Genomic DNA, 25,918 nt, shown 5'->3' with positions numbered 1-25,918 from the left:
CTGGTCCCAGTCTGGGATGGGACTGGTGGCCACCACTGGGGTTGGGATGCTCCAGGCCTGGGCAGCAGCTCCAGCCACTGCTTGCCAAGGTCCTGCCTCATTCCAGGTGGGCAGAGCTGCTGCTTGGATCTGGAGAAGTCTCCTTGTCCCAGTGAAGGGATTTTCCATCCCTCCTCCTTCTCAGCTCTTTGCAGCTCCTCCAGGGCCCAGGTGGAGAGCAGGCCCCCTCCTCTCTGAGGCACAGCACAGCACCAAATATCTTCAGAGAGAATTCAGGCAGCTGCACCCCTGGGATGCTGATGGTTCTGTGGGGCCCAGGAGCTGCAGCTCTGTTGGGGTGAGCAGGGATGATCTCAGGTTTTGTGGTTGAGATGACCCCGAGGTGTTAGAAAGTCTTTTGTTTCCCAGCCCTGTGACTGAAGGAGAAGTTGAGATTCCTTGGTTCTGCTTTCCAAGGTTGTTTATTTTCTCTTATCCATTCCATTCTCTCTCTGCCCTGCTGAGATCTGTCCAGCAGGTCGGGTTGTGGCTCAGTCCCTGCCCTTGGAGTGCTGTTGGCTTTTTATACTAAGAACTACCTGTGCTTTATTTACAATAATTTCCCAATCCCTATCACCTGTGTTAGACAGTCTGTCTCTGCTCTAAACCAATCCAGATGTGTCACCATCCCAGCAGAAGATGGAGGACAAGAAGAAGAAGGACAGAACATGCCCAGATTCCTCCATCTTGCCTCTTAAACCCCCATTCTAAAACCCCAAAATTCTACATTTCCACCCTGTCATAAATTCACTGTCATTCTACTCAAACCCTTGTGGCTTGTAACTTCTCACACAAAGTTGGTAATTGTTTCCATGGGCTAAAATCCAAGGCACACAGGTGTGTTTGACCCGTGCCAAGGTCTCTGAACCCCCTGTCAGGGTTTTGAATCAGCCAGGGCAGCCAGAGCAATGGCCTGGGTTCTGACAGGCAGAGTTACTGAGTGCACTGCAGGGACCCAGTGACTTTGCCCTGGGTGATGTCCCTGGCAGTGCCGGGCAGTGCCAGCCCTCCTGGGGGCACCTCACATGATCCTTCCCTGCTTCCTTTCTTTTTAAGTTCTTGTGAAGGATGAATAAACACCCGGGGGTGTGGCTGCCCAAGGCTGCCTCAGGCCAGCAGTGTCATTGTGCCACCGTGTCCTGGCTGCTCTTGGGGGAGGGCTGCAGAGGGACTGCTGGAATTGATGATGGAGAAATGGGCCACAGGAATGCTCAGGAAATAGGATGTTTTAGGGGAAACAGTGTCGAGGCAGCTTCCATCTGCAGCTGGCTCCTCTGTGGGGTCAGAGCTGCCCTGGGAGCCTTCGCCCCCAGTGACTCCTGTCCAGCTAGAAAAACCTCCAGGCTGCTTTGCCTGGGTCTGCTCTGGGTGTCAGTGGGAGCTGGGGTCCTGCAGGGCCCCCCACCTAAATGTGCCAGCTCTGGGGGGGGACAGAGCCCAGCGTGGGCACGTGGTGTTGGGCTGATGCCAGTGGCCAAGTGTGGCCACAGCCTGGCCTGGGCACCTCATCCTGGCAGGTCCTGGGCAGCCTCACCCTCTGGAGCCAGGCAGGGGCTGCACACTCAGGGGTGTGTGAGCCTGGCAGAGCTCTGCTGGCACAAACTGCAATGTGAGGAGGTCCCTGGGAGCTGCTGTGGAACATCCATCAGTGCCTGGGAGGCATTTCAGGGACAGCCCTGGAGCAAGCACAGCACACAGATGGGCTCTGCAACTCTGCTGGGATGTGGCCAGAGCAGCTGGAGCTGTGTGCAGGGAACGGGAGGGATATTGTATTGCTGGGAATGTCCCAACACAGGCAGGAATGTGAATCTGACTCCATGTTCTCAGAAGGCTAATTTATTACTTTAGGATACTATATATATTAAAGAATGCTATACTATTCTATACTAAAGAATACAGGAAGGATACTTACAGAATGCTAAAAAGATAATAATGAAAACTCCTGACTCTTTCCAGAGTCCCAACACAGCTTGGCCCTGATTGGCCAAAGAGTGAAAACAACTCCCAGCAGAATGCAATGGAACAATCACCTGTGGGTGAACAATCCCCAAACACATTCCACATGTGAGCACAACACAGGAGAAGCAAATGAGATAAGAATTGTTTTCCCTTTCTCTGAGGCTTCTCAGGTTCCCAGGAGAAAACTCCTGGGTGAAGGGATTTTTCAGAGAATGTGAATGGCACAGGGGATGCCCTGCCCTGCCCATCACTCCCCTGCCTGGAAAAGCCCCTGGGAGCTGGCAGTGCCAGTGCCAGCCATGGGGACAGGAGCAGGTCCTGCCCTCCCTGCTCTGCCACACACATTTTGGACCTGAGGGTCCTCTCCCTGCCTTGGCTGCTGTGTCAGCACCTCCAGGAAGAGGCAGTATGTTACAGCAATAAATATTATTATAATAAATAACTATGCAAAGGCAAAAATGCTTGAGAGAAATTTTATTTTGCTAAACAAAGGCTTCAAAAAAAGAGCTTCAAGGCTCTTTTTTTGGGAGAACTTGCATTTTCAGTTTCCATCTTTTTCACTGGCTTGCTTCTTTTCTCATCTCACTGTCCCTGGTGAAATCCTGCTCATAATTAAAATTCAATGTTTGGATACAGCCCACTGCAGCTTGTGGACCAATCCATACTGGAGCCAAGAAATTAGCAGGATATTTTTTCACTTCTACAGCTTTTCTCTCAGCAGATCCTCAAGGGTTTTCTCCAGTGGTGATTAAGTTTCTCAGGACTCTTGGGAGATGGTGACTGCTCAGGAAGATTCTCAGCAGTGGGAGGGCAAACCCACAGCCAGGATGGTGCCTGGAGGTCAGTGCAGCATCCTCTGGGATGTGCAGGGCACAGGCACAGGGATAGGGGCTGGGGGGGACTGGGAATGTCCCAGCCCAGCACCCTGTGGTCTGGAGTGGCAGCTGTTCCATGAATGATGTGCTGTCCTTGCTGGGGGTGATGCCTTAGGTTTTGGCTTTTATGTTTTTCACAGATTCTGTGCTGCTTTAGTGGGTGGGTCTGAGTTTCACATCAGGGGATGGTGAGCTCTGCACAGAGCAGGGAGACAAAACAATTCCTGCTCCAGCTGGGCACCAAGGACAAATTATCCAAATTTCAGGCCCAAGAGCAGAAACAATGTGGACTGAAGAGTAAAACACAAGCAGGGTGGGACTGGCTGGGCTAAAGCTGGGCTGGGACAATGAACTGCAAGGTGGGAATGGAGCAGAGCTGATCCCAGGGAGAGACCCCGTGCCCGGCCGTGCATTTTGGGGCCATTTTGGGTCATCTTGGGTGCAGCCCTGGCTGGGCTCTGGTGCTGCCCAAGGTGGATCCATGGAGGAGATCCTTTGAATAAATCCCTGCTTTATTATTTAGCTCTGCCCAGCCTCTGCTCTAGCTCAGCCTGCACAAGGCATCGAAGGTAGGGGATGTCACACAGGGGTCCCCTGCCCTGTTTGTGCCTCCCAGTATTGACCAGTGCTCCAGCCCCAGCTGCACGCCGAGCCTGTGGCACAAAGGACAATGTAGCAGTGACAGTGTCCCCCCGGCAGCAGGGACTGTGGGGACAGCAGGGACAGTGGGGACAGCAAGGGCAGTGTCCCCGGTGGCAGTAGGGACAGTGTCCCCCCGGCAGCAGGGACAGTGGGCACAGCAGGGACAGTGTCCCCCCGGCAGCAGGGACAGTGGGGACAGCAGGGACAGTGTCCCCCCGGCGGGGCGGGTGCCCGGGGCCGTGCGCGGGCTGCTGGCACCATCTAGTGGGGTTGTTGCGGGGACCGCCCCCTGTCCCCGCGTCCCTGCGCTGTGCCTGGGCACCAGCATAGCCCCAAATTCCCCGCCGGGGGTCTCCCCCAGCCCGTTACCCTCCGTCCTACACGCAGGGCTTGGGTGGGTGGGTTCGTGCCCCACGGTACCAGGGGTGACATACGGTGGGTTTGGGCAGAGCTGGGACCCCCCTGGATGGGCTCAGCATGGCCCTGGCCTCACCCTGTTCCCCCTCCCCCGGGGGTGTGTGGGGTCAGCGGGGGACACTGGGCTGTGGGGTGACATCTGGGTGAGCCACTGACCCCGCACAGATCCAGACCCTGATCCTGGGCTGGGCCATGGATCTTCTGTGGGGGTCACACAGGGTCCCCCCTGCACTTGCCCTTCAGCACCCAGCTGGACATTTCCTCACAAAATGCCTTTAGGAGAAGTGGGAGTGTGCAAACCAGGGGCTGGGGCTGCCCTGCACCTTTTTTGTTGCAGGCTGTGTGACATTAAATCCTTTTTCCTTTTTTTCTTCCCCTGTTCCTCTTTCTCTCCTTCCTCTCCTTCATTTCCCCTTTTATTTGCCAGTGTTTCAAAGCACAGTCCCCAGGTGTGGGGCAATGCTGGGGTCACAGCAAATCCCAAGCCCCACCTGAGGGATTTTGGGATCCAGGATTCCCCTCAGGCTCCCCATCCCAGCAGAAGTGCCCTGCTAAGGTCACCCCACAGCACAAGGGGTTCTTGCTCCTCGTAAAACACTTCACAAAAGCAATTACTTTGTTTGTTCACTCCTTTTTCTGGTTAATTGTTAGGCGTGACTTTTTGGCTTCTGTCCAATTAGCTATCCTTAAATTTGAGGTGAAGTCCCCTAAGTCTTATGAGGAGTCTTTTCACTTAATCGAGAAGCTTCTAGACTTCTTTCCTTTTAAGGGGACAAAGGATAGTTTTGTCACTCCGTCATCAAGAGGCACAGTCCTACAGGAGCAGTTCAGGATCCTTCCCTGGTGATTTATTGCTCCATGGCAAACCAAAGCTGCAAATGGAGACACCTAAAGAAGAGGGAGCCCTCAGCTTAGTGGGAAGGCAGGGAATGCTGGTGGGGATAAAAAAAGAAAAGAGGTGAAATTTCTTTCAGTTTTGCTTTGTTTCATAAAAATCCATATTTAAAATAAATAAATAAAAGCCCAAACCACACACTTCAGACTGACACCTCTCCCAGAGGAGCTGTTTGCTGCAGCCCTGGCCTGCACCATTATCCGCTGCCCAGCTCAAGCAGGGGCTGAGGCTCAGGTTTATTTAGTTGCCATTTCAGAGGGGCACTGGCCACAAGGGCAGCTCCCCCTGTCTCCAGGCACAGCCCAGCTGACCAGCAAAGCCACCTGCTTGCACAACACCTTCTCAAGGACTGCTGCACTCAGCAAGCTCCTGAGCAGCTGAGAGCTGGTCCATTACCATGTGCTGGCACAGAAATATTGACCTCATGCTAAAGCTTGAAGTAGGTCAGGCAGCCATCTGGTCTTGCTGACAGACCTCCATGACCATGGTCAAAGATTCTCATTTAGAGAAACTTCACAGCTTGGATCAAATTTGAAAGACCAACCATAAACATACTCCAGGAGTTAGAAAACCCAGTTTGACGTTTATTGGCTCCTGTTTCTAAAATAGCTGAAGCTTATTCTACTTCTACTAATTAAAAACCATCATTTCCAGTGTGACTGTCTGTTCCTCCTGCCTGAGGTGTCAGTGGTGGGGGCAGCCAAGGAGCCCCTCCTTCACCCAGCACTGGCAGAGCTGAATCCAGCATGTAAAATAACCCAGCAGCTTTGCAGCAGATGAATGAAATAAAGACATTTCCCTCGCTTTTTTTTTTCCAAACAGTTAACATTTATTGATAACAATAAAAAAATCTTTTAAAGACTATCTGTATTTTATTACCAAGAATGAGGTATTATGTATACAAAACATTTACAGAATTTGATATGCAGTTCATGAGGAGGGACAGGGAAGTGAAGGACACTGATAACAGGAAAGGTGCCACCAGGAGAGTCACTGGCTGAGAGAAGGAAGAGCAGTATCACACAAAGAAAGACCAGGGTATGGGCAATTTAGTTGGACTGCAGTGATCAAGTCATATTGCCACAGCACTTTGCTTACAGGAAGATTAACTATTGTTTTTGTGGAATTATATCTCCCTGGTTGTTTGTGCTGTAATGTGCTTTGAGCTCTAAATGATGTGTTAAGATCAAAAGCAGGAAAAACCCAAAGTGCCACTTTTGAGCCAGCTCAAGTGAAAAACAAAAATATAGATCTTCAGACTTGAAAAGGGACTGCAACTCAAAAAGGTGTACAAAGGCAGACATCTGGACAGATGTGGAGTGCTGAATGGAGCAGATTCTTTAGAGTTGTCAGCAAAATTGCCATCTGAGAGAGAGAGAGAGAGAGAGAGAGAGAGAGAGAGAGAGAGAGAGAAAGGGACTGTCTTCAGCCCTTACAGCCTGGTGGATGAGTGAGTGTCATGAGTGTCAGCAGGGGAACCTCACTGTGCTCCAGCTAAACTCCCTGTGCTGGCAAGCCTGGCCTCTGGGGTCAGAAATTGGGGCAGAGCTCCTGGGAGCAGCCCTGTAGCCACAGCCTGTGCAGGCTGCTGTGCAGTGGGTGGGAGCTGTGTGACACCAAAGCAGTGACTTGTGTCCCTAACCTCCATCTTCAGCTTCTGAGTCCTACAAGATCCATTTGGTTCAGTTTAAGGAGGTTGGTCTCTGAGCACCTCTCTTACTAAAATACCTGTCAGCTCTGCCATGTGCCACAGGCAGAACAGGGCTGCAGCAGAGCTGCTGTCAGGGGTCTGCCACCTGCCTCTCCAGAGCTCTGCAATCATAAAAAATCTTCACACCGAGTTCAGAACCAGCATTCCTCAGGCAGAGGCTCCAGAATCTCAAGTGAGTTCCACTTTCCAAGTGCAACATCTCCTGAAGCTCCTCCACCACTGACCCAAGCCAGACCCTATCCCACTTCCCAGCAGGGGCTGCAGCCAGCACAGAAGCTCCTTGTGCCTGCATGGACATTTTAGCTCTAGCAAGGGTAAGGAAAGATCAAGAAGGGTCTAACTGTGCAAATCCTGCTGCATTTCAGACCAAAATCTCTGCTCCATTGCCAGGTGTGGTTTGTGTTTGTCTGACAGTTCAGTCTTTGGAGCCTTTTGCTGTGCATAGAGAGAGGGCTGGAGAGGGAAGAACACCTGAACAGAGTTCAGTAAGGGTCCAGCTTGGGCCTGGAACAGGGACAGAATCCTAAATGGCAAATCCCAAATCCCTGGCCTACAGGGACAGAACCCCAAATGGCAGATCACCTGTGGCAGTGGCAGTAGTGAAAATGGCAGAGAAAATCCTTAAATATCTTCTGCTGTATCACTCAGAGGGAAGATCCCTGTGCTCCCTGCCCACAGGAAGGCTGACCAGAACTGAGGTGCTCCATTTCTGCCAGGCACAGGGAAGGACAGGAAGCCCCAAGGAGGGAGAAATACTCAGGAAGCAGCAAGCTGAAGCTCTGCATAAATTCCTAACAAGAAGAGAATCTCAGTAAAATCCATTGCTTGGAATGCACTAAGGAAGCAGAGTGAAGCTCCAGCACAGGGCTGGGAACAGAAGCTCAGAGCAGCTCTGGATGAGCCCAGAGTGACACAGCAAGGGAGAGCCTGCTCTCCACCTCTCTCTCCACAGTGCTCCATGCACAAATCCAAGGAAAGAACAAATTGCTTTAACCCAGCAAGACCCAGAGCTCAAATTCCCCAGAAATGTGCTCATACAAAAGATATATTCAGTGTTACAGCCTGGCCACAGCTCTGTGGGCATGCTTTGAAAAAAATGGACTCACAAAGTCAAGTATCCAGCAACTGCTGTTCTTTGTCTTGGACATCATTAGTGGCAACAGGAGAACAGTTTGCAGCACTGGAATATCACAGGGGATTTCTCAGGATGGCAAGAAATGTCCTGACAGGAGACTTGCAGTTGATCTCTAATGCACTACGAAGCATTTTTGGTAGGGTTTTTCTTTTTCCCTTTTTAACATCTATACAGTTAAAAAAAAGAAATAATTCTTAACTGATGCACTGGTTGTTTTTCCTTTTCAGTAAGAGCCCTTGTGTTCAGAGTTAGGATTTGTGCAAGCACACTTGCAAAAATATTTATGGCTGATTTAGGAAAAAGGGTTAAAGTTAAGAGACAAGCTGTTGGATCTAACAAAGATCAAAACCACTAAGTGTAAAATTCAAACAGCTACTTTACTATCTATAAAAGGCTTTTTGGGGTGGGGATTTTTTTTGCACAATTGCCAGTTGAATATGCTGTATTGCAGTCAGCTGCCACGGCGAGGGTCCAGCCATCACATCCATTTGCTTTTCAGCTGTTGTGGCACTACCTGGAAATCATGGAGCTGGAATGGGACTGGCTAGAGGAGGTGGTGGCAGCACTGAGCTGGGAGAATCCACTGTGGCTTGATTCAAGGCTGGTCATAGATCCCCTGCAGAGGAAAAAGAAAAAGAAGAAAGCAGTTTTAAGTTTCAGAACACACAAAGATTTTGATTTCTGCTCTGTATCTATACTGTATTTGTTTACACATTGAATAAAAAGCAAGCAACAGCTTTGGTGCAGAAACTCAAAAGCTTTTCTGCCTCACCACATAAAGCAATGACAACACTGCACCTCTTTCAAAAAGCAGACGCTGTTCAAAGAGACAGAGATTTAATTTCAGTCAAGTTCCTCCCCTGGCAGAAAATGAAATTCAACAACTGGAATTTGAATTGCACTTCCTTCTACAGGACAACCTACCAAGCCCAACAGGCTCTCAAAGCAGAGCCAAGTGACCAGTGATATTGCCACCAGACAAGTAATTAATCCCTTTTATGAATTAGTTGCCCTCAGTGCAGCTTTTTAAGGCCCTCACAATTTACTTGTATTTAAGTGAAGCTGACATTTAGGTGAAGGTTTGAAATTGGCTGCCCTTGGCCAGACATACCTGAAATCTTCAGATCCTATCACTTCTGTGTAGTACATGACTTTACACTTGTGAGAGGACACCTGTAGAGATGCCAGCACATCATCCACACGAGGCAGGTTGGTTGTAGCACAGGCAGGCATGCTGTGGAATTTCCACTGTAAAATGTAGAAGCCAGGCCACCTGGTCACATGGGAGCCCTGCAAACAGACACAACAAAAATCAAAAAGTAACTCGGTTAACAGAGATCTGTAGGCTTGACTTTACTTTTCCAAGCCTAGAAGAAGTGCCTACATGCCCAGAATTTTTGCCCAATGCTATTATTTTATAGCTCCTCAGCCAAATGGCAGTGCTGGGAGACTCCTCCCACACAACATCCTTATCAAATCTGGGATGAAGCACCAGCAATTCCACAGTGTCGAGGGGTTAGGATTTAATATGCTGAAAGGACAAGTTCTGTTTTAAAATAATATCCATTTTTCAATTTATTTTCATTCACAGCTGTCCTTTGAGACTGTGAAAAGAGCAGTCAAGGCTTCTGCCTCACAGTTTAAGAGGTCACTGCCCATATTTCCAGTTTAACATTTCCATCTTGGTGACTTAAGGAGCTGCTTTTTCAGAGGCTGTTTGACTCATTTCCAATCAACAGGAACAGCAGTGGCAGTGTGTGACTATAAACATCTTGCAAGTTATATCAAACTTGGAATTAAAGACACATTGTAAATGGCATAATAAATCCTTCAGGAGCTTTGGCCATCAGGAGCTCTTACACTGCCCATTAGAGGGCAAACACACAGAAGCTCAGCCTTGATTTCCAGCCTTCTCTTATTACTGAGGACAGGCACCGTGATATTCCTTAAACACAGAATATTTGCTTCAGTAAATAACTGTCAGAATTACAGCCCAAAACATGTTTTGTTACTTTCTGGATGTGCATTTTAGGTGTTCCTCCCCATGTTCCTTGCTGATCCATCTCAGTCCCTAGCAGACCTGATGCAACTTCCCCTCCCAGCAGATCCCACATAAATCCCATCCCTGCTCCCTGCAGCACCCAGGCTGGAACAGCAGCTGAATGCTGGCCAAAAGCAAGCCCAGCACTGAGTCACCACCACTCAGTCACCAGTGCTGTGAGTAAGCACAGGCAGTTTGGGCTCCATCTGCCTCCACAGGGGCTCTGCCTGCCTCACCTGCACACTCTCCCCTTCTTTGCAGATCAGGGGAGACTCCACCATGCTGTAGTCACGCCCCAACTGCCAGACTTTGTCTATCAACTGGACGTTGTTCCCACCAGGAGATGTAATGCTGTGAGCTCCCAGAGAGTCCTTTTTGGGAGGCTGTGGGGCTCTTTTGGAATGGAAGATGTTAAAAACAATGTCGCCCTTGCACACGTCAAAATCCCACGTGATCACCGATGAGGCGTCCACGATCTGGATGAGAACCTGAGACACGAAAGACACATTAGACAACAGCAATTTGCTCACTAAAAGCAAACTCCTACAGAAAAAAAAATACAAAGAACAGAGCTTTTTTATTGCTGGGCTTAGTTTCTACTCTTAAAAAGGCTTTTTAACAGTCCAAAAAAAGGCATTGCAGATACAAATTCCCCCCTGATGGGGGTGCCTGTTCTTACTTTCAAAAGCTTTCAAGCAGCCTCTGAGAAGTTTGCTTGCTTTGCTTAGAAGAACATGGCTTTGAATAGAATGAAAACCAGTGATATTCTCTAAATGGCAAAATAACAGGAGGAACAATCACAAACTTCAACTATTAAAGCATCACCATGCACCAGATCCAGAAGGTGGAAGCACAGGAACTAAATAAACAAGCAATAAAGCATTGCCAGGCCAAGAGACCGAGCTCAGAGCAGAGGGCTGAGATGAAAATGAAGGCAAAGGGCAGCTGGAGCTGTACCTCATGTGGAGCTCCTTTGAAGACACTTGCAGACTGGTAGATTGTTTCAGTCCAAAGCTTGATGTCTTCATTTTCCAACTCTTCTGCTGTCCGGTAGAGGGACTTGGGAACCAGCCCACCCTCTGGTACTTCACACTAAAACAAAACAAAAAACCAAAAAAACAAACAAAAAAAATTATCTCCTGTGACCATCCCATCATATTCTCTGCCTCCCAGCTTCAGTTACAAACATTCAGCAATATTCTGGAGAAGGGAATAATCTGAAAGTAATTTTATAGCTTGTACATGCTACATAGGTAATTTTTTTTCAAATTATCTGGGTGAGGTGTTTGCAGAACTGCAGACCAGGGGAACAAATCTTGTACATACACAACAGCTAGCACCCCAGAAAGGGACTATGCAAAGGCTGTAATTATCATTTATACCACCTAACACTGAAGAAAGATGGGAGGCACTTCAGAATCCTGAGGGAAGTGACAACAGTGACTAAGTCTGAAAAATAGAGCTACAGTGACCTGAAACAGCAGTGGTAGCTAAATTTAAGGATGGATAGTGGGCAGATACAAAAAGTTTCCAAGCAGGTAAAAATATACTGCAGCCAGGAAAATTAACAGTTTTGAAGTTACAGCTGTCTGACAGCTCAGAACTGGAAGTGATTGCACAACTTCCCTAAGCAAATTTCTGTTTTAAGAAGCCTGTAGCAATGAAGTTGACAACAGGTACCACAGAAGTGTCTGGGGAAGTAGAAGTGTTTGGTAACTGAATTACAACAGAGAATTGAAAAGATCTCAGAGAAGTAATTTTTGTTCAAATACCCAGAAGTAAAGAAGAAGAGAGAGACTGCCTGTAACTAGCAGGAAGTATTGTAGCAATTTGCTTTCTGGTAACATTCACTTTTGCTTACTAAAGCAGTGGATTTTGCCAGCTTTAGGCTCCAAATTAGATAACACTGAAAGCTACTGCTGCAACAAAAACCAGCCCACTGGAGATAAACACATGCTCTACTCCAACACATCTAACTGTACTTCATTATCATTTGAGACTCTATTGGAACTGACACAGATGAATTTTCAAGAATGGTACAGAGATTAATCTAGAGAGTGCACAGGGGCTGAGAACACACCCAGTCAAAAGCATTACACATGAAACAAACCTTAGATTACCAGTGAGATGTTAAATGCCAGGTGCAACTGACACCCAAGGTCCAGGCAGGAAACAGCTGCATTGTCACAGGCATGTCACAAGGGACTGAGAATTTACAGTATCCTGAAGCAAAACCCCTTTTCTGGTTTGTTGGGGGTAACTGCACGCTCTGTGTGGGGAGACTGGGCTGTTTGCTGACCCCTCTTAGCAGATGTGCCACATGCTCCTTGGGCTCCTAATGGGATCAGATTTTAAGGTGACACAGACTCTCTGGATCAGCTGGTGGTGACAGCTCTTGCTTTGAGCTCTGCTACCATGTTTGCCTGAACTTTCCAGGGAACAGACTGTGGTTTTTAGCTGTGCTTGGCTGTTTTGAAAAGGTATTTGATCAAAATATTCATCCAAGAGAAGCGCTGCACTGTTCTTTTTAAAGTGGATCCAGAAAACAGCACTGACCCTGGAATCCCACACCACAGCCCCCACCTCCAAACTACACCAGCAATCACTCTGTACTTAAAGACTTCTTTGCTTAGAGGAGAGGAAAAATAATAATTAAAAAACCCACAAGTAAGTTGCTATATGCAATAGTTTATATTCATACCATGCACTCTCCACCAAGGAAATCAGGGATAATTTCTTTATCGATGTAATCCAGCAGTCCCCCAGGACCCTGATAGTCATTTCCAGCATAAATAAGGAATTTTTTTCTGGTGTTGTCATCAATGAATGGACTAACCTACAAAGAAAGAAAAACAGAACACATCAGGCCCTTGTTACCTTGTTCACAGGGGTCCCAGGATGAGGGAAGAGACGACAAAGTTGACTCCATGTATCAGAAGGCTTGATTTATTATTATATGATAGATAATATAAAAAAACTATACTAAAAGAATAGAGAGAAGGATTTCACTACCATGCTAAGCTAAGAATAGAATAGGAATGTATAACAAATGTCTTCTCAGACCGAGACTGGCTGGACAGGTGAACTGTGATAGGCTCTTAATTGCAAACAGCATGAGGAGGCCAATCAGAGATTTCCTCTGTTGCATTCCACAGCAGCAGATAAGAATTGTTTACAGTTTGTTCCTGAGGCCTCTCAGCTTCTCAGGAGGGGAAAAATCCTAAGTAAAGGATTTTTCATAAAACATGTCGGTGACAGGCCCTCACGTTTTTCTCAAGTCCATTTACCTTGTTTTCAAGTCAATTTTGAAGGAATCACTTTTGATCACACTGAGCATTACCATCTTGGTTATGCAAAGGCCACACCTCAAAGAAGCCAAATTAACCCACTATGTAATTAGGTTCTTAGGTGGTGGTTTTTAATCCACTCCAGGAATCCTACATAAAGGACATGCTTCCAAATGGCAAATATTTGCTCTACATGCAGCCTGATCTCTGAAGTGCTTTTACAAACTGAGAGCTGAGGAACACCTTGGATTATACACATACCAGTGTCCAGAGAACTGGGAATACTCGAGGTGCTCTTAGGATAAGCAGACGACCCAAGGTCTCAGGGTAATTGGCTTCAACCACCTCGATGATTCTCAGCAAGGCCTTGACACCAGGTCTCCATAAATGCCTCATGTTCAAGCCTTCCAGATCTACCAGACAGGTCCAAGAGCTGAATTTGAGAGAGACAAAAAGAAAAATCTCAGTAACATCAAAATTCTCTTTGCTTATGCAAGTGCCCAACACCCTGAAATGTGGGGACCCTCTGCATGTTTTGGTTTCTTCTGTTTTACCTCCTTGCTTTGTGCTGCCTGTAGACACTGGAGTTTAAGGGGTGTGCAGTGATCACTCTGCACACTCCCCTACAGACATTTTAGATTCCAGAGAAAAGTTCAGTTCCTATGAAGCCAAAAAAAGATCCTGTCAACAGTCAGCCTAAAGATAAAACCATTGCTTTTATTGGGAGATCATTTAAGTGACCACAGTGCTGCTCTGAAGCAATTTGACATTCACAGAGCAGATTTTCTACTGCACAACGGTGCCAATACATGTCACAGCTAATTCTGTTGTCAGATCTCAGGGAAGGAAGCTTTTTCTTTAGGAAGAGATATGTTCTTAATACTAACCACTGAGCTGCAGCATGTGTTTCAGTTTCTTTCCAAGTTCAGGTCTTGCCCTGGGCAGGAATTCAAAATTTACAGCTGTGCTGCACCAGCCAGCAGCCATTACATTATGCATAAGGCTTCTATGAAACACCAAACCCTTCTTTGTTTCACTTTAAATGTTTAATACACAGCCCTTTAGGATTATGGCTCCAAATGAAGATGCAGTAGGCAGCACCATTCAGCTGTTAAACACATGAGACCTCTCCCTTGGATTTGACCTCCCTTGGGGAGCTTGGGCAGCAAGGTCTGTGACAGGGAAATGATAAGCAGGCACACCCCACACCCTGGACCTTACAGATTAGGGGAAGGACACTGGAGAGAGTTCAAGAAACATCTTTTCAGGCATCTTTTCAGGGCTGGTCCTGCCTTCATTCCATGCCTTTAAATCCATTTTGCAGTGAGCACTTTCACAAGTGACCCCTAGAATGACTTCAAGATGGGCTAGAAAACCACTTTTGATTGAACTTCACATGAAGTCATGCCAGAACCTGGAAAACTAGATCCCAGGTTTTACAGGAGCCTCATGACATCACCTTGGATCAACAGCTGAGTAGCCACACATAATAAATGGAGAATGCAGACCAGAACTGAGTGTACTGAGCCTTGGAGTCATGGATGAACAAGTGACATAGAAGCCACACCTTAAACTGCCAGAACTGTTACTCATGACACTATCATGGCCTGATTTTTTTGGCAGCCTGTACCAATGCCCAGTGCCTGTAAAATCTCCCCCACAGACAGATCTGGGAGTTAGGCTGCACTGCTCTGCACACACCCAGCAGGAGAAGGGAGCAGAAGAGAAACAGCCCCAACAGAACCATTATGAGCACAAGGCCAAGGCTGCTGGGACAGGTGATGTGTGTCCCTCAGGCTTCCCCAGGCACATTCCCTCCAGTCCCACTAATTGGGGAGGCTCTTAATTAACTGTATGACTGCACCTGCATGTGAGACACAGCCTACCCTCTGCTTGTTCCACTGCCTGACATTCCCCCCATATCCCATGAAAGCAGCTCATTCCCACAGAACAGACTTTACCTTATTGGCCTGCCAAATACTTTTGTATTCTCCTCACATCTCCTCAGCCCTTCCTCATTTATTGAAAGAACCTGCACAAAAAAGAGAGGGGTTTAGAAAAGACAGTTTCAAATTCAGTAGATAAGATAAAGAAAATATGTTTAGATCCAAAGATTAATTGAAACTACAGGATCAAACCAGCATAAACTTTCCCCCCTGCCAAAGAACTCATTAGAAACCACTATAAATACACTTAATTACTCAGAAATTAAAGCCCCCTTTGAAATCACAGAAAGTAACCTTGAAACAGAACTAGGGCAAGCAAACAAAAGTTAGTGTCTGCTTGGAAATGCTACTAGGAGAGAAAAATAAAATCCATTCCCTGTTTTTAACAGTCACTATGGCTGCTCCTGTCATTACTAGGAGTCAAAAAAAGTTAGTTCAAACCTGGAATTCTGCCAGCTTTCTGCTTGGAAACTGAGCAGATCCACAGTAACAGTCTGAGTGATGACTTTAGAGAAGGCAGAAGTACAGGCAAGCACTTTTTTGTTAAAAATACATTATTCTAATCCCTGGAGTACAGGCTTGACAAAATGCTGAGTGTGGCATTTTCCCTTCTGTACCAGAGCAGGGACTGCAGTCTGAAGCCCTGCACAAGTGCAGAAGAATCTGTGCAAATGCCCATCAGTAACCACAGGAGCTGCCAGGAACTCCACCTTTCCATCAGCCTGCAGAACACACCAGGAACAGCTTCCAGGGGCTTTCAGAGGTATTCCAACCAAAAACTGATGGAAATGTTACCCATGACACTATCATGGCCTGATTTTCTGGCAGCCTGCACCAATGCACTGTGCCTCCTCCCCAAACAGATTTGGGAGTTAGGCTGCACTGCTCTGCAGTAGAAGGGAGCAGAAGAGAAACAGCCCCAAGAGAAGCATTACGAGAACACCCAGGGTGTGAAAAATGTGTATTTTATGATTGGCTTTTTGCAAATATTGAAATGAATATTATATGTGTTATGTTAAAAAGTAATGCTGTATTAATTCTCTTAAGTAGTGTGTTAAATATAGTTTTAGGTTATAACATAATGTTAAAATAGAAACTATGCTACGTAGGATACTTTTTTTTTCTAAAGAAAGGACTCACACTGAGATAGAAGCCACAGGACACCTGAATCTTTCAGAGAAAGAATTTATTGCTCTCTCATCAAGAGAAATGAACTTCTTCCTGCCTCGCTTGGGCAGGGCGATGCCGTTAGGATTAAGAGGAAGAAGCTGACACTGACCAGACAGAATCCTGTATTTGAATTGAATTTATGCATCATATATGAAATGTATGAATATGCAACAGGCTGTTGTTTTTAAGGGTTAATCCTCTGTTAATGTGTGTCCTTTTTCAGGCTTAGAAAAAGGTACCCGGACATTGTAACTCTTTGTTTCTATTGTCCTAATCCAAACTGTCCAAATTATTATTACTCTAGTTGTATTACTATTTTTATAACCATTTTATTACTATTAAACTTTTAAAATTTCAAACCCAAGTGATTGGCATTTTTCTCATGGGGCTTTCTGACTGCAATGTGTGTTGTTTTGGGACACTCACGTAGCGCAGCAAGGCCTCCTCCCCCAGCGCTCGCACCAGGCCCTTGGTGTCCATCTGGCCCAGCCTCAGCACGTACAGCGGGCGCCCGTCTGCACAGAGACACAAACCACACAGCAGGAGACATTTGAGAGAGCTCTTCTAAAAAATTCAGATGGAAACAAACCTTAACAGTTAAACCTCCCCTGTACGAGGAAGAATCAAGAGCAGACGGCAACATAAACATCACTCTGTGCAGCCACACCAACAGATTAGCTGTAAATGAGCTGCAAAATGATCATATCCTGATTCAGAAATAGCTCCCTGACCTTCATGGAAAGTTCAAAGGACTTGGAGTACATCAGTTCACTCCAGACCTTGGTATACACAATTAATGACACAGACTATTCTTAGCTTCCAGGACAGCTCAGGTACACCAATGAACTGAAGCTTTCCTGTAACTGCAGAGCTGCAAGGAGGGCTCCAAGGCTTTTATCACATGTGATGCAATAGTGCTCTGGAGAGTTTACAGCAACATTTTTGGAAAAACAGCCATCCTGACATCTGGGAATTAATGAAACCAAGTGCTCACCCAGAGCCTGCCCTCTGCAGCCTGCTGGATGGAGCCACACTCAGCTCTGCCACTGCACACTGGCACACAGCCCTGCTAATGCAGGTTAGCCTGGTGAGAACAGACCCTGCTCCAGAGATCAGCTTCAGCTGGACTTTCTGCATTAGAGCCCTGCCCATCCACAGTCAGCCTGCACACTGGGGCAGCCTGACACTGGTAGGATATTCAGACATTAAGGTGAATTACTGTGTTGGCTGAAATTGATGATCAAAGTTTGCATTTTTGGCTCTTAGTTGTAGAAAACAGCTCCCAGCCTCCCTCCAAAGTTGTGATGCTTTTCTGTTGGGCTTTCATTCATCTATTCTAATACACAGGCTAAACAATCACCAGCTAATAAAATGGAGTATGTTAGCAAACAATATAAAAAGAAGAAAAATATGAAGCTTTCTACATAAAAATCTCCCTCAAGTCTTGTTGTCTGTGCAGCTTCGCTCCCCTCCAATAGCTGCAAGAGAGCTTATCAAGTTATCTTTAAGTCCTTTGGGACACAAGGAGAGAAACTGCAAAAAACACACTATTAAAAAAACCAACAAACAACCAAAACTGCAGAGTCAAGGCCAGTTATTTATTTGACAAAGACTGCCCCCATGAAAGTTCACAGTGTTTTATGTTTTATCAGGTGGAATAAAAGAAAATGTTATTTTAACATGGGCACACACTTATCTTGGAATGTACTGTTTAGCTTTTGAAACACTAAACAAAAACTGCTATTAAGCTTCATAGCAGGTCTCCCTCCCTCCCCCCGACAGAGATGCCTCCAAACCCAAACTAACAGCTCAGTAACCCTGGTCCACCCAAATGACACATGAAGGAGACTCTCAGCTGACAGTGCTCTGTTATCACTGTACAATTTATATTACATTAGAGCTTTGTGGTTTTAAAAAGACATTAGATTGAAGCATTCCTGTCAAAATAAGAGCCATTCAGATGTATAGAAATCTGTGCTAATTGCAAGCCAAAATAATAACTTCTTTTCTTTAGCACTGATAGCTCATTCTAAACAACATGCTTCATTATCACTGCTGCCCTTGCTGTAGCACTAAAAGTCACACAGCATTCAGCCAGCTTAAGTTTGGCACATTTAACATATGTAGGAGGAAAGAAGCAATACTAGAAAAGAGGGTTTAAAAAAAGAACCTACCACTGTAAAGTTTTAAATTATAGAGAACTGCTCAGTTCTGAAATGGTGTTTCCATTATTGACAAAGCCATGCTTTACTTGTGGGCATGCTGCAAGAGAGATCAAAGGAACTGCAGGGGAAGGGAGGGGGCATGAAGTTCACCACAAGACTGCAGAACTTCTCAGAAGAACATTAAACAAGCCTTTGATGCATTCTGCACCTTTCTGCTCACTGGCAGGACCCAGTTGTGTGCAATTGACAGAGGAAGTCTTTGCAAAGGACAGACAAGGAACGGGCTGAAAGGGAGAACTTATTAACAGGTCTTTTTCCCTACAATCTTTACAAGCACGTTCTCATTTTCCATTTTCTCAGTTTGAGGTCTGTCAAACCCAGAGCAGCAGGGAAGAGCCATTCAAGCTCTGTGATTAAACTTCTGCTGTGTCCTCCCTGTCTCCTGGCCACCACTGCTGACAGCATCCTGCCCTGTTTCATATGCTGCTTGGAAAAGGAAAAGCTGAGCAGAAACAATGGTGTCTGGTGGGAAAAGACTCAATCAAGAGCCCAGATCGCTCACAGTAAGAGATCATTTCCTTATCTGAAGAGCCCAGCTTGCCTCAAGGCACAAATTCCAACGTGTTTCATTTCTATGTATGTATTAGCAATGAGATCAGTGCACGATAAAGCAGAGGGACAGGGGAGTGTGGCAGGCTGTGGCTCACAGCACAAAGGGAATTCAGCCAAAGCTCCTTCTCTTCTTAAACAAACCTGCTCTATTTGATGTTTTTGCAACATTCCACTTCTCATCATTAAGCTGATTGTAATACCAAATAAATATTCATTTATGCCATCAGCAGACTTATGCAACATCAGAAATAAATTGATTACGAAGACATACTTATTTACAAACACCTTTTAATCACTGAAAGAGCACACTCAGCAGTTGCCTAACACCCTTCTAAGTATCTCAGAGCACTAGAGAAGTGCAATTAATCACTTTTTTTAAGCTCCTGGCAAAGCAGATTTAAGTATGTCAGTATTAGTCAGAAAGACTCTGATCCAGGACTCTGCCTCCAGCAGCTAAGGGCTGGCAAGGCACTGGAACAGGCTGCCCAAAGAAGCCTTGGATGCCCCTGAAATGTTCAAGGCCAGGTTGGACAGGGCTCTGAGCAACCTGGTCTAGTGGAAGGTGTCCCTGCCCATGGAGGGAGATGGAACAAGATTATTTTAAATTCCCTTTCAACTCAAAACATTCCATCAATTAAAATGTCTCTAGAAGTTCTAACCAGCCACCTCTAGTTAACAGAGGGACAGCTATCACCTTTGATTCAAAAGGTAAAAAGGCTGTTTAATACATATTTTGGACTGAAACCATACCTTTGTCATGGTGATGCCAGCCTCCTGCATAGTAATCCTGGAGCACTTGGGGAGGATTCCAGGTGTCCAGAATATAATCCACCTGGTGCTGTTTACGCCACGTCAGTGACTGGCAAAGGATCTCTCTTGCTTTGTCAATGTTGAAGTCCCGGGCACGCAGGAATCTTAAAATGTGCTCATCCTTTGGGATCTATTAACAAAGCCAAACCAAATTTTGCATTCAAGGTTTGAAACAAGAACAGAAATCCAAACAATAGAAACAAGAAAATGTGCAGCCCTGCACCAATGCGTGAGGATGGTAACACTGGGAGTTACTCAAAAAACATCAGCCTTTGTTTGAAACTAAATCAGGAGCCCTGTCAGGCACTGCAGCTACCTTCATAAAAGATATAAAAATTTCATGAACTCTAATGTAATCATTTCCACCTGCATGGCCATGCCAAGCCAGTCCAATTTAAATAAATCAGGACAGAACACAGACTGTGTTTTATTGTTAAGTTAGAGGAAGCTGAGACACATGCAAATCACAAGGCACTAGAAAAACCCCAGCCTTGCTATCAGTGCTCCACTCCTACCAGTTTTTCAGTATTTAAGACTATGATGTTTGGCCAAAACAAACAAATATAAAAATAAAGTCATTGTAGAAACCAGGAAGACTTATAAAACTCATGCTATTCCCTGGGGCAGTTTAACTGACAGTCTGATAGGCTTTCAAGCTAATTATTGAAGCAGGGCAGCTGCAAAGTCAGCTGGACAGTCACAATGAACTCAAGAATTGCCACTGCTTAAATGTAGGTTTTGATCGCGGAGAGCAACTTAGCAGAAAGAGTCAGCCCCAGGGGGTGTGACAGGGCATTTCCTCAGGCCCACCTTGTGTGTCACTCTCTCTGAGCCAGGGGACACCCCCAGGAACTCACCTTGCCTTTGTGCGTCTCCTGGAGCCACTGCCGCAGGCGGATGAGGCAGCTCTCCTGCATTGGGGTCAGGTCCCCCAGGTACCTCTTGATGTAGTCTGCATCCAACTTATCTAAAAAGAGATTACAGGTGATCAGAGTGCTCCTGACCTGACCAAGCACCACGTGATCTGATGTGCTGCTGTCTCAAAGTGGCTGCTGTGATCTGATGTGCTGCTGTCTCAAAGTGGCTGCTGTGTACAGTGCAGTCAGAACTGAATAAGGCTCCTTTGAACCAATGAAAAGATGAGCAAGGCAACAAACACAGTCATCTTCAGGAAGAAGATAAAATTCTCCTTCTGCAGCTAAGGAAGGAGCAAAAGCAGGCATTTGTTAAAAGCATTTTGCCAGTCTACTCAGATTCATCAATGTGAATCTGAGCTCCACAGCACCACTGGGCTTGCTGCTTCTAGAAATACTTAGAGAAGTTTTGATCTCCCAGTGCAAGAATTTTCCCAAATTCCCAGAAGACTATCTAGGGAAGTTTCAGCTGTTTCCTCCCCATCACTCCTATAGTTACAACCACCCCTGAATTTCAGGATAAGAGCAGAATGTTCCTTTGCAACCCAACGAACACCAAATAGTTTTTCTGCTCATACCTGATCTCTACTCACAAGCTCAGCCTGTAACAGCTGCCTGAGCTCTGCCATGTGTCACTGCTTGGTGAACACTGTCTGTCCCCAACTTAGGAGCCAACTGGAGCTCCTCAGCTGCCCAGAAGTGCCCAGTGCTGAGGGCCTCTCCAGCACAAAGCCTCCCAGTAGAACACATCAGACCCCCATACCATCGGGCGTTCCTGCGGTGGGCTCCGAGGGGCTGCTGGAGGTGTTGAGGATCTCCTTGTTGCTCAAGCCCTCCTTTGTGGCAGACTCTGGGATATTAATGGCAGGTGACACTGGTCTCCTTGGGTGGCATGTGCTGCTCTCTGATTTACATGCAACAGGAGGAGTCCAGCGAGGGACAAAGGTTATTCCTTCTTCCTCCAGCTGCTTCAGGTAGTACTCTATTATTTCTTTTCCCTTCAAAACAGAAAATTTACTTCAGCTGCTGAAAACCCCACACATTTAGACACAGAAAGGATTAGGCTGAAAATTAATCAGACCTCTAAAGATTTCACTTGAAACAGCCCTACACAGACACAGTGCCCCATGCCCTTAGCAAAGCAGCCCAGGTTTCTGAGCAGAGCAGCCTGTTACTTAGCAGCAGCCTCATTGTCTTTTGGTGACTTGCAGCCAGGCACATCCTTCCCAACTACAGGCTCACCTTTTTAATATTGCTGGTGTATTGCTTCATGGCAATCTTTTCCACTGTGCTTTCAAAACCAAAAAAAGATTTGATATCCAGACTTGCTGACTGTTCAAAACAGGTCCAGTCTTCATTGTCAGGATGAACCTGCAAGTCAGAAGATCATACAGCTCAGTTATCCATTTAGGTTTTTTTTCTCCCTCACAATATTTGAAATGTTTCTTGTTTTACAGGTTCACACAGTCAAAATCATTTGAGAGGAATTTGTTTCACTTGCTTCACAGTTGGGAAGCGGCAACACCAAAGGACAAAAAGCTGAGAGGCTTTTGTTCCCACAGCCTTTTTTTTTTGGGTCTTAACAAGAAAGGGGAGGGTGGAGAAACACAAGTGCACCAGCCAAGAGCCAGAGGAGTGCACATTTCTAGAGTCCCTCAGTCTAGATAAGGGCTGGGACTGCAGGGTGTGTGTGGAACAGGGTAAAAGCCTGCACAGGGAACTCTGCTGTGGCTGATAGCCCAGGGCCAGCTCAGCCAGGCTGAGCCCTGCAGCAAGGGCAGGGGCAGCACTCCCAATGTGTTTCCAAGGAACAGCCAAAACACTGTTCTCACACTGACCTAGGAGGTATTTCAGCATTCTGAAGAATGAAAACTGTTCTAGTTTGCTCTCCCATGATAATGGCACAGACAGAAGTGCACACTCCTCACTCAGCTGGCACCTTCCCTCTTAGCTTATCTCTTGCTTTACTGACATGATCCTGAAATAGACTTTTAGTTGGATGCAATTTTAAAGGGCTTTTCCAACCTAAACAATTCTATGACCGATGCTGATGCTGTTACAAAAAAAGCTGTTATTTAAAATCTCTTCAGCTGAAATAGATTTGTTCAAGCAATTTCTAGGCTGGGCTCTGAATCTGTCATTATAAAAACATCACAAAAGGCTGGATTTCTGAGCATGTAACTGGCCTGATGCCTTAGGGTTCCCTTCCCCCTCAAAACATGCTAAATTTGGCTAAGAACAGGATCAACAATTTATGAGGAGACAACTGCAGAAAAAAAAACCCTTTTACCCCCATTTTTGGTTTCTGCATTAGGGAATGGGAGGTACAAGAATAGCTTGTACAGCCTCAGTAAGTACAATTCATAATAACATCATTTAAGAATCTTCCTGTATTTTCATAAATTCAATTATAAGTTACCTTTAATAAAAATGAACTTTAAGAAATAATTTATTCTTCCATTAAAAACCTGGTTTTGTATTTATCTAATTTCTTGATTGAGTAGAGCAAATGGGCATAGAGAAGTGCTGTGTTTTATACATATTTACCACATGCACTTTTCTGTACAGCATTTCCCCTGTTTAAACAGAGCTTTCACATAAAAACTGCTGGTAAGTGGAAGAGTATTCTTAAATTTACTCTGGAAGTTACAGAAGAAATAATTATAAAAATATTAGATAATAGTGTTAAGTGGGTTTGGCACCCAGTGATCTTTTAAGCACAGGTTAAACACAACAGAAAATGTTATGACCTAGAAAGAGTGCTACAATACAGATAAATCAGTCACATTTGTCAGCTCTGATCTGACCTTTACCATCAATTTGAAACTCTACTTCTACAGTACATGCTGCAAGAGCCCATGAGGGTGGGCTGAGCCATTCAGAAATAAACCATGACCAGAGCAGAGCAGCAGGCCTGCCACCAGACTCCTCTGCATCAACATTTGCCCTGAAGACCAGGAACAATGAAAAAAGGGAGGTTAAAGCACATAGCTGACTCAGTGAACTCCTGTCTGAGTTGAGCAGGCAAATTAGCTGAACTTTCCTCTGGCAGTTCTGTCAGGATGTCAACAGCCTCACCAAGTCCCACACTGCTGCTACAAAGCACAGATTTGCCTAAACAGAGCTGTCAAACACAGCAAATTATGTTGTGTTCTGCTCTCTGAGAAGATGCTCAAGCAAGAGGGTGCCAAACATGTCTCAGCTTTTGAGTCAAGTGTATTACATTTAACACTAACAATTATCACTCAGGGCAATGTGATGGTGCTGGATTAAGCTCTTTTCTGACCCAGAGATGGGGTAACTGAGAGGTGTTTTAAAAACTTTCATTCCGTTTCCAGTCTCATTTGAAGGGTGAGACAATACAGGTATTATAATTCACGCCATTACAATCAGAAGCCAACTATTTCCTAATTACAATACACTATAAGCATTTCTTGGCCTATCAGCTTTTGCCACAGCATGCTGTAAATGCTTTAAAGCCAGACCTCTAAAATTACCCCTTGTGGGTCCTACTACAATGCATCTTTCATAGTTTTATTTCTCTAAAGTATCCAGTCTTTCTTGCAAGGCCATCCTTTGAAACTTGTTTCTAGCTCCATTTCTCTCTCAGCAGTGTCTGTCCTATTCCATGGCATTTCTAAGCCAGCATTTCTTATCTCAAGGTTTGCATACAGATGCATACATTCTCTACAAATTCATTTCCCACATGTTGGTTATTTTTTTCTTGCAAGGCAAAAGCCAGGAACAACCCAAGCTCTGTTTGAGTCCTGAGATCTGAACAGTGCCTTGGCTCCATCTGCAGCCCCACCAAGGGCCTGTTGTTACTCACTGTGTAGGAGCAGTGCTCGTTGATGATGACTCTGTTAGAGAAGGTTTCATTGTAGGCTTCTATGTGCAGAGTCCTTTCCCGCCTATTCAGAGAGTTCTTCTGGACAAAGTAGACATAGTCCACTCCTGCAATCTGGGGAAGAGGCACAGATTCTGTTACGGTACATGTCTTAGGTTGGAAATTGGGGTATTCTATTCCTTCTGTCAGAGCTGGGGCAGTTCTCTGCTGTTCACTGGGCAGTTTTCTTCATCTCTCCCACAGCCAGCCCTCCCTCCAGGAGATCTCTGCTGTCCATGGCCACTGAGTGTCCCTGCAGGGCTGATCCAATTCCACCATCCCATGGGGAGATGCTCTGCCCAGGGGAGGAGCCAAGCATTCCTACCTGGATCCAATCTGCCCTGGGAACAGCCCAGCAGCCTTTGCCCCCTGCATTCCCAGAGGAGCAGCTTTCTGCTGCCCTGCATTCCCAGAGGGAGAGCAGGCCCATCTCCAGCAGCCCTGGAGCTGCAGAGGAAAACTCCCCCCTTGTGCAGGATCCCTGCTCCAGCAGAGCCACAGCTGGCACTGCAGGAGGGCTGAGCCCCCCTGGGATGGGACTGTGCCACCACCCTGAGCCCCCTGGGATGGGACTGTGCCACCACCCTGAGCCCCCCTGGGATGGGACTGTGCCACCACCCTGAGCCCCCATGGGGTGGGACTGTGCCACCACCCTGAGCCCCCCTGGGATGGGACTGTGCCACCACCCTGAGCCCCCTGGGATGGGACTGTGCCACCACCCTGAGCCCCCCTGGGATGGGACTGTGCCACCACCGTGACACACAGAGGCTCAGCTCCTATTCTCAGTCCATCAGCTGTTTTTTTGTTTGTACTATTACATTTGTATTTTTAGTTTTCCTAGTACAGAACTGTTATTCCTATTCCCATATCTTTGCCTGAGAGCCTTTTAATTTCAAATTATAATAATTTGTAGGGAGGGGGTTTACATTTTCCATTTTAAAGGAGGCTCCTGCCTTCATGAGCAGACACCTGTCTTGTCAAACCAAGACAGTACAGCATTCAGGTGAAGGGATATCCAGAAGGACAAAGCAGGCACTTCAGAGCTCATCACCTTTTTCAGCAGCCGTGGTGCATCGATGTCCAGCTTGCAGCGCCGCTCGATCACGTGGATGGCCTCATCCTCACTCTTGTACTCGTTTACAGTGTCACTGGCTACAAACATGGGGATCAGAGGGCACGTAGGAAACCTCCTTTCATATGCCTGTCACGATGGAAAGAGAACAAACAATCATCACCATTAATTCCTGAGGGTGTGCAGAGTTCCTCCAGCATTTGGAGGCTCAATGCCCTTCAGAGCTTCCGTGGAAGGGGCCGAGCCTTCCTGAACCCACATTACAGCTGAAAGAGTCTCAGTGCATTCCAAACAATCCATTTATTAATAGGTTCCTTGCCAGTAAGGCAGTTTTTAAACCAC

At 46.1% G+C, this 25,918-nt stretch overlaps 1 protein-coding gene across 1 annotated transcript in view; it reads right to left on the bottom strand.

Moving 5' to 3' along the window:
- Positions 1–5,631: 5,631 nt before the first annotated feature.
- The window catches only part of SEC14L1 (SEC14 like lipid binding 1), a 44,304-nt gene continuing 24,017 nt past the window's right edge, over positions 5,632–25,918 (bottom strand). Inside the window, exons 3-16 of the mRNA XM_030232273.2 lie at positions 25,556–25,705; positions 24,448–24,579; positions 21,861–21,989; positions 21,382–21,616; positions 20,562–20,671; positions 19,645–19,834; positions 16,544–16,632; positions 14,963–15,033; positions 13,263–13,434; positions 12,416–12,550; positions 10,672–10,806; positions 9,951–10,202; positions 8,785–8,963; positions 5,632–8,289 (exon numbers count right to left, since the gene is read on the bottom strand). Of these exons, the coding sequence (XP_030088133.1) occupies positions 8,184–8,289; positions 8,785–8,963; positions 9,951–10,202; positions 10,672–10,806; positions 12,416–12,550; positions 13,263–13,434; positions 14,963–15,033; positions 16,544–16,632; positions 19,645–19,834; positions 20,562–20,671; positions 21,382–21,616; positions 21,861–21,989; positions 24,448–24,579; positions 25,556–25,705 (2,085 nt within the window). The 3' untranslated portion in view covers positions 5,632–8,183. The remainder of the gene's footprint in view (positions 8,290–8,784; positions 8,964–9,950; positions 10,203–10,671; positions 10,807–12,415; positions 12,551–13,262; positions 13,435–14,962; positions 15,034–16,543; positions 16,633–19,644; positions 19,835–20,561; positions 20,672–21,381; positions 21,617–21,860; positions 21,990–24,447; positions 24,580–25,555; positions 25,706–25,918) is intronic.

The sequence above is a fragment of the Serinus canaria genome, chromosome 18, assembly GCF_022539315.1.
Source record: "Serinus canaria isolate serCan28SL12 chromosome 18, serCan2020, whole genome shotgun sequence".
Classification (NCBI taxonomy): domain Eukaryota; kingdom Metazoa; phylum Chordata; class Aves; order Passeriformes; family Fringillidae; genus Serinus; species Serinus canaria.
The sequence above is the reverse complement of the archived record's forward strand: the minus strand, read 5'-3'. Positions and strand labels throughout refer to the sequence as shown.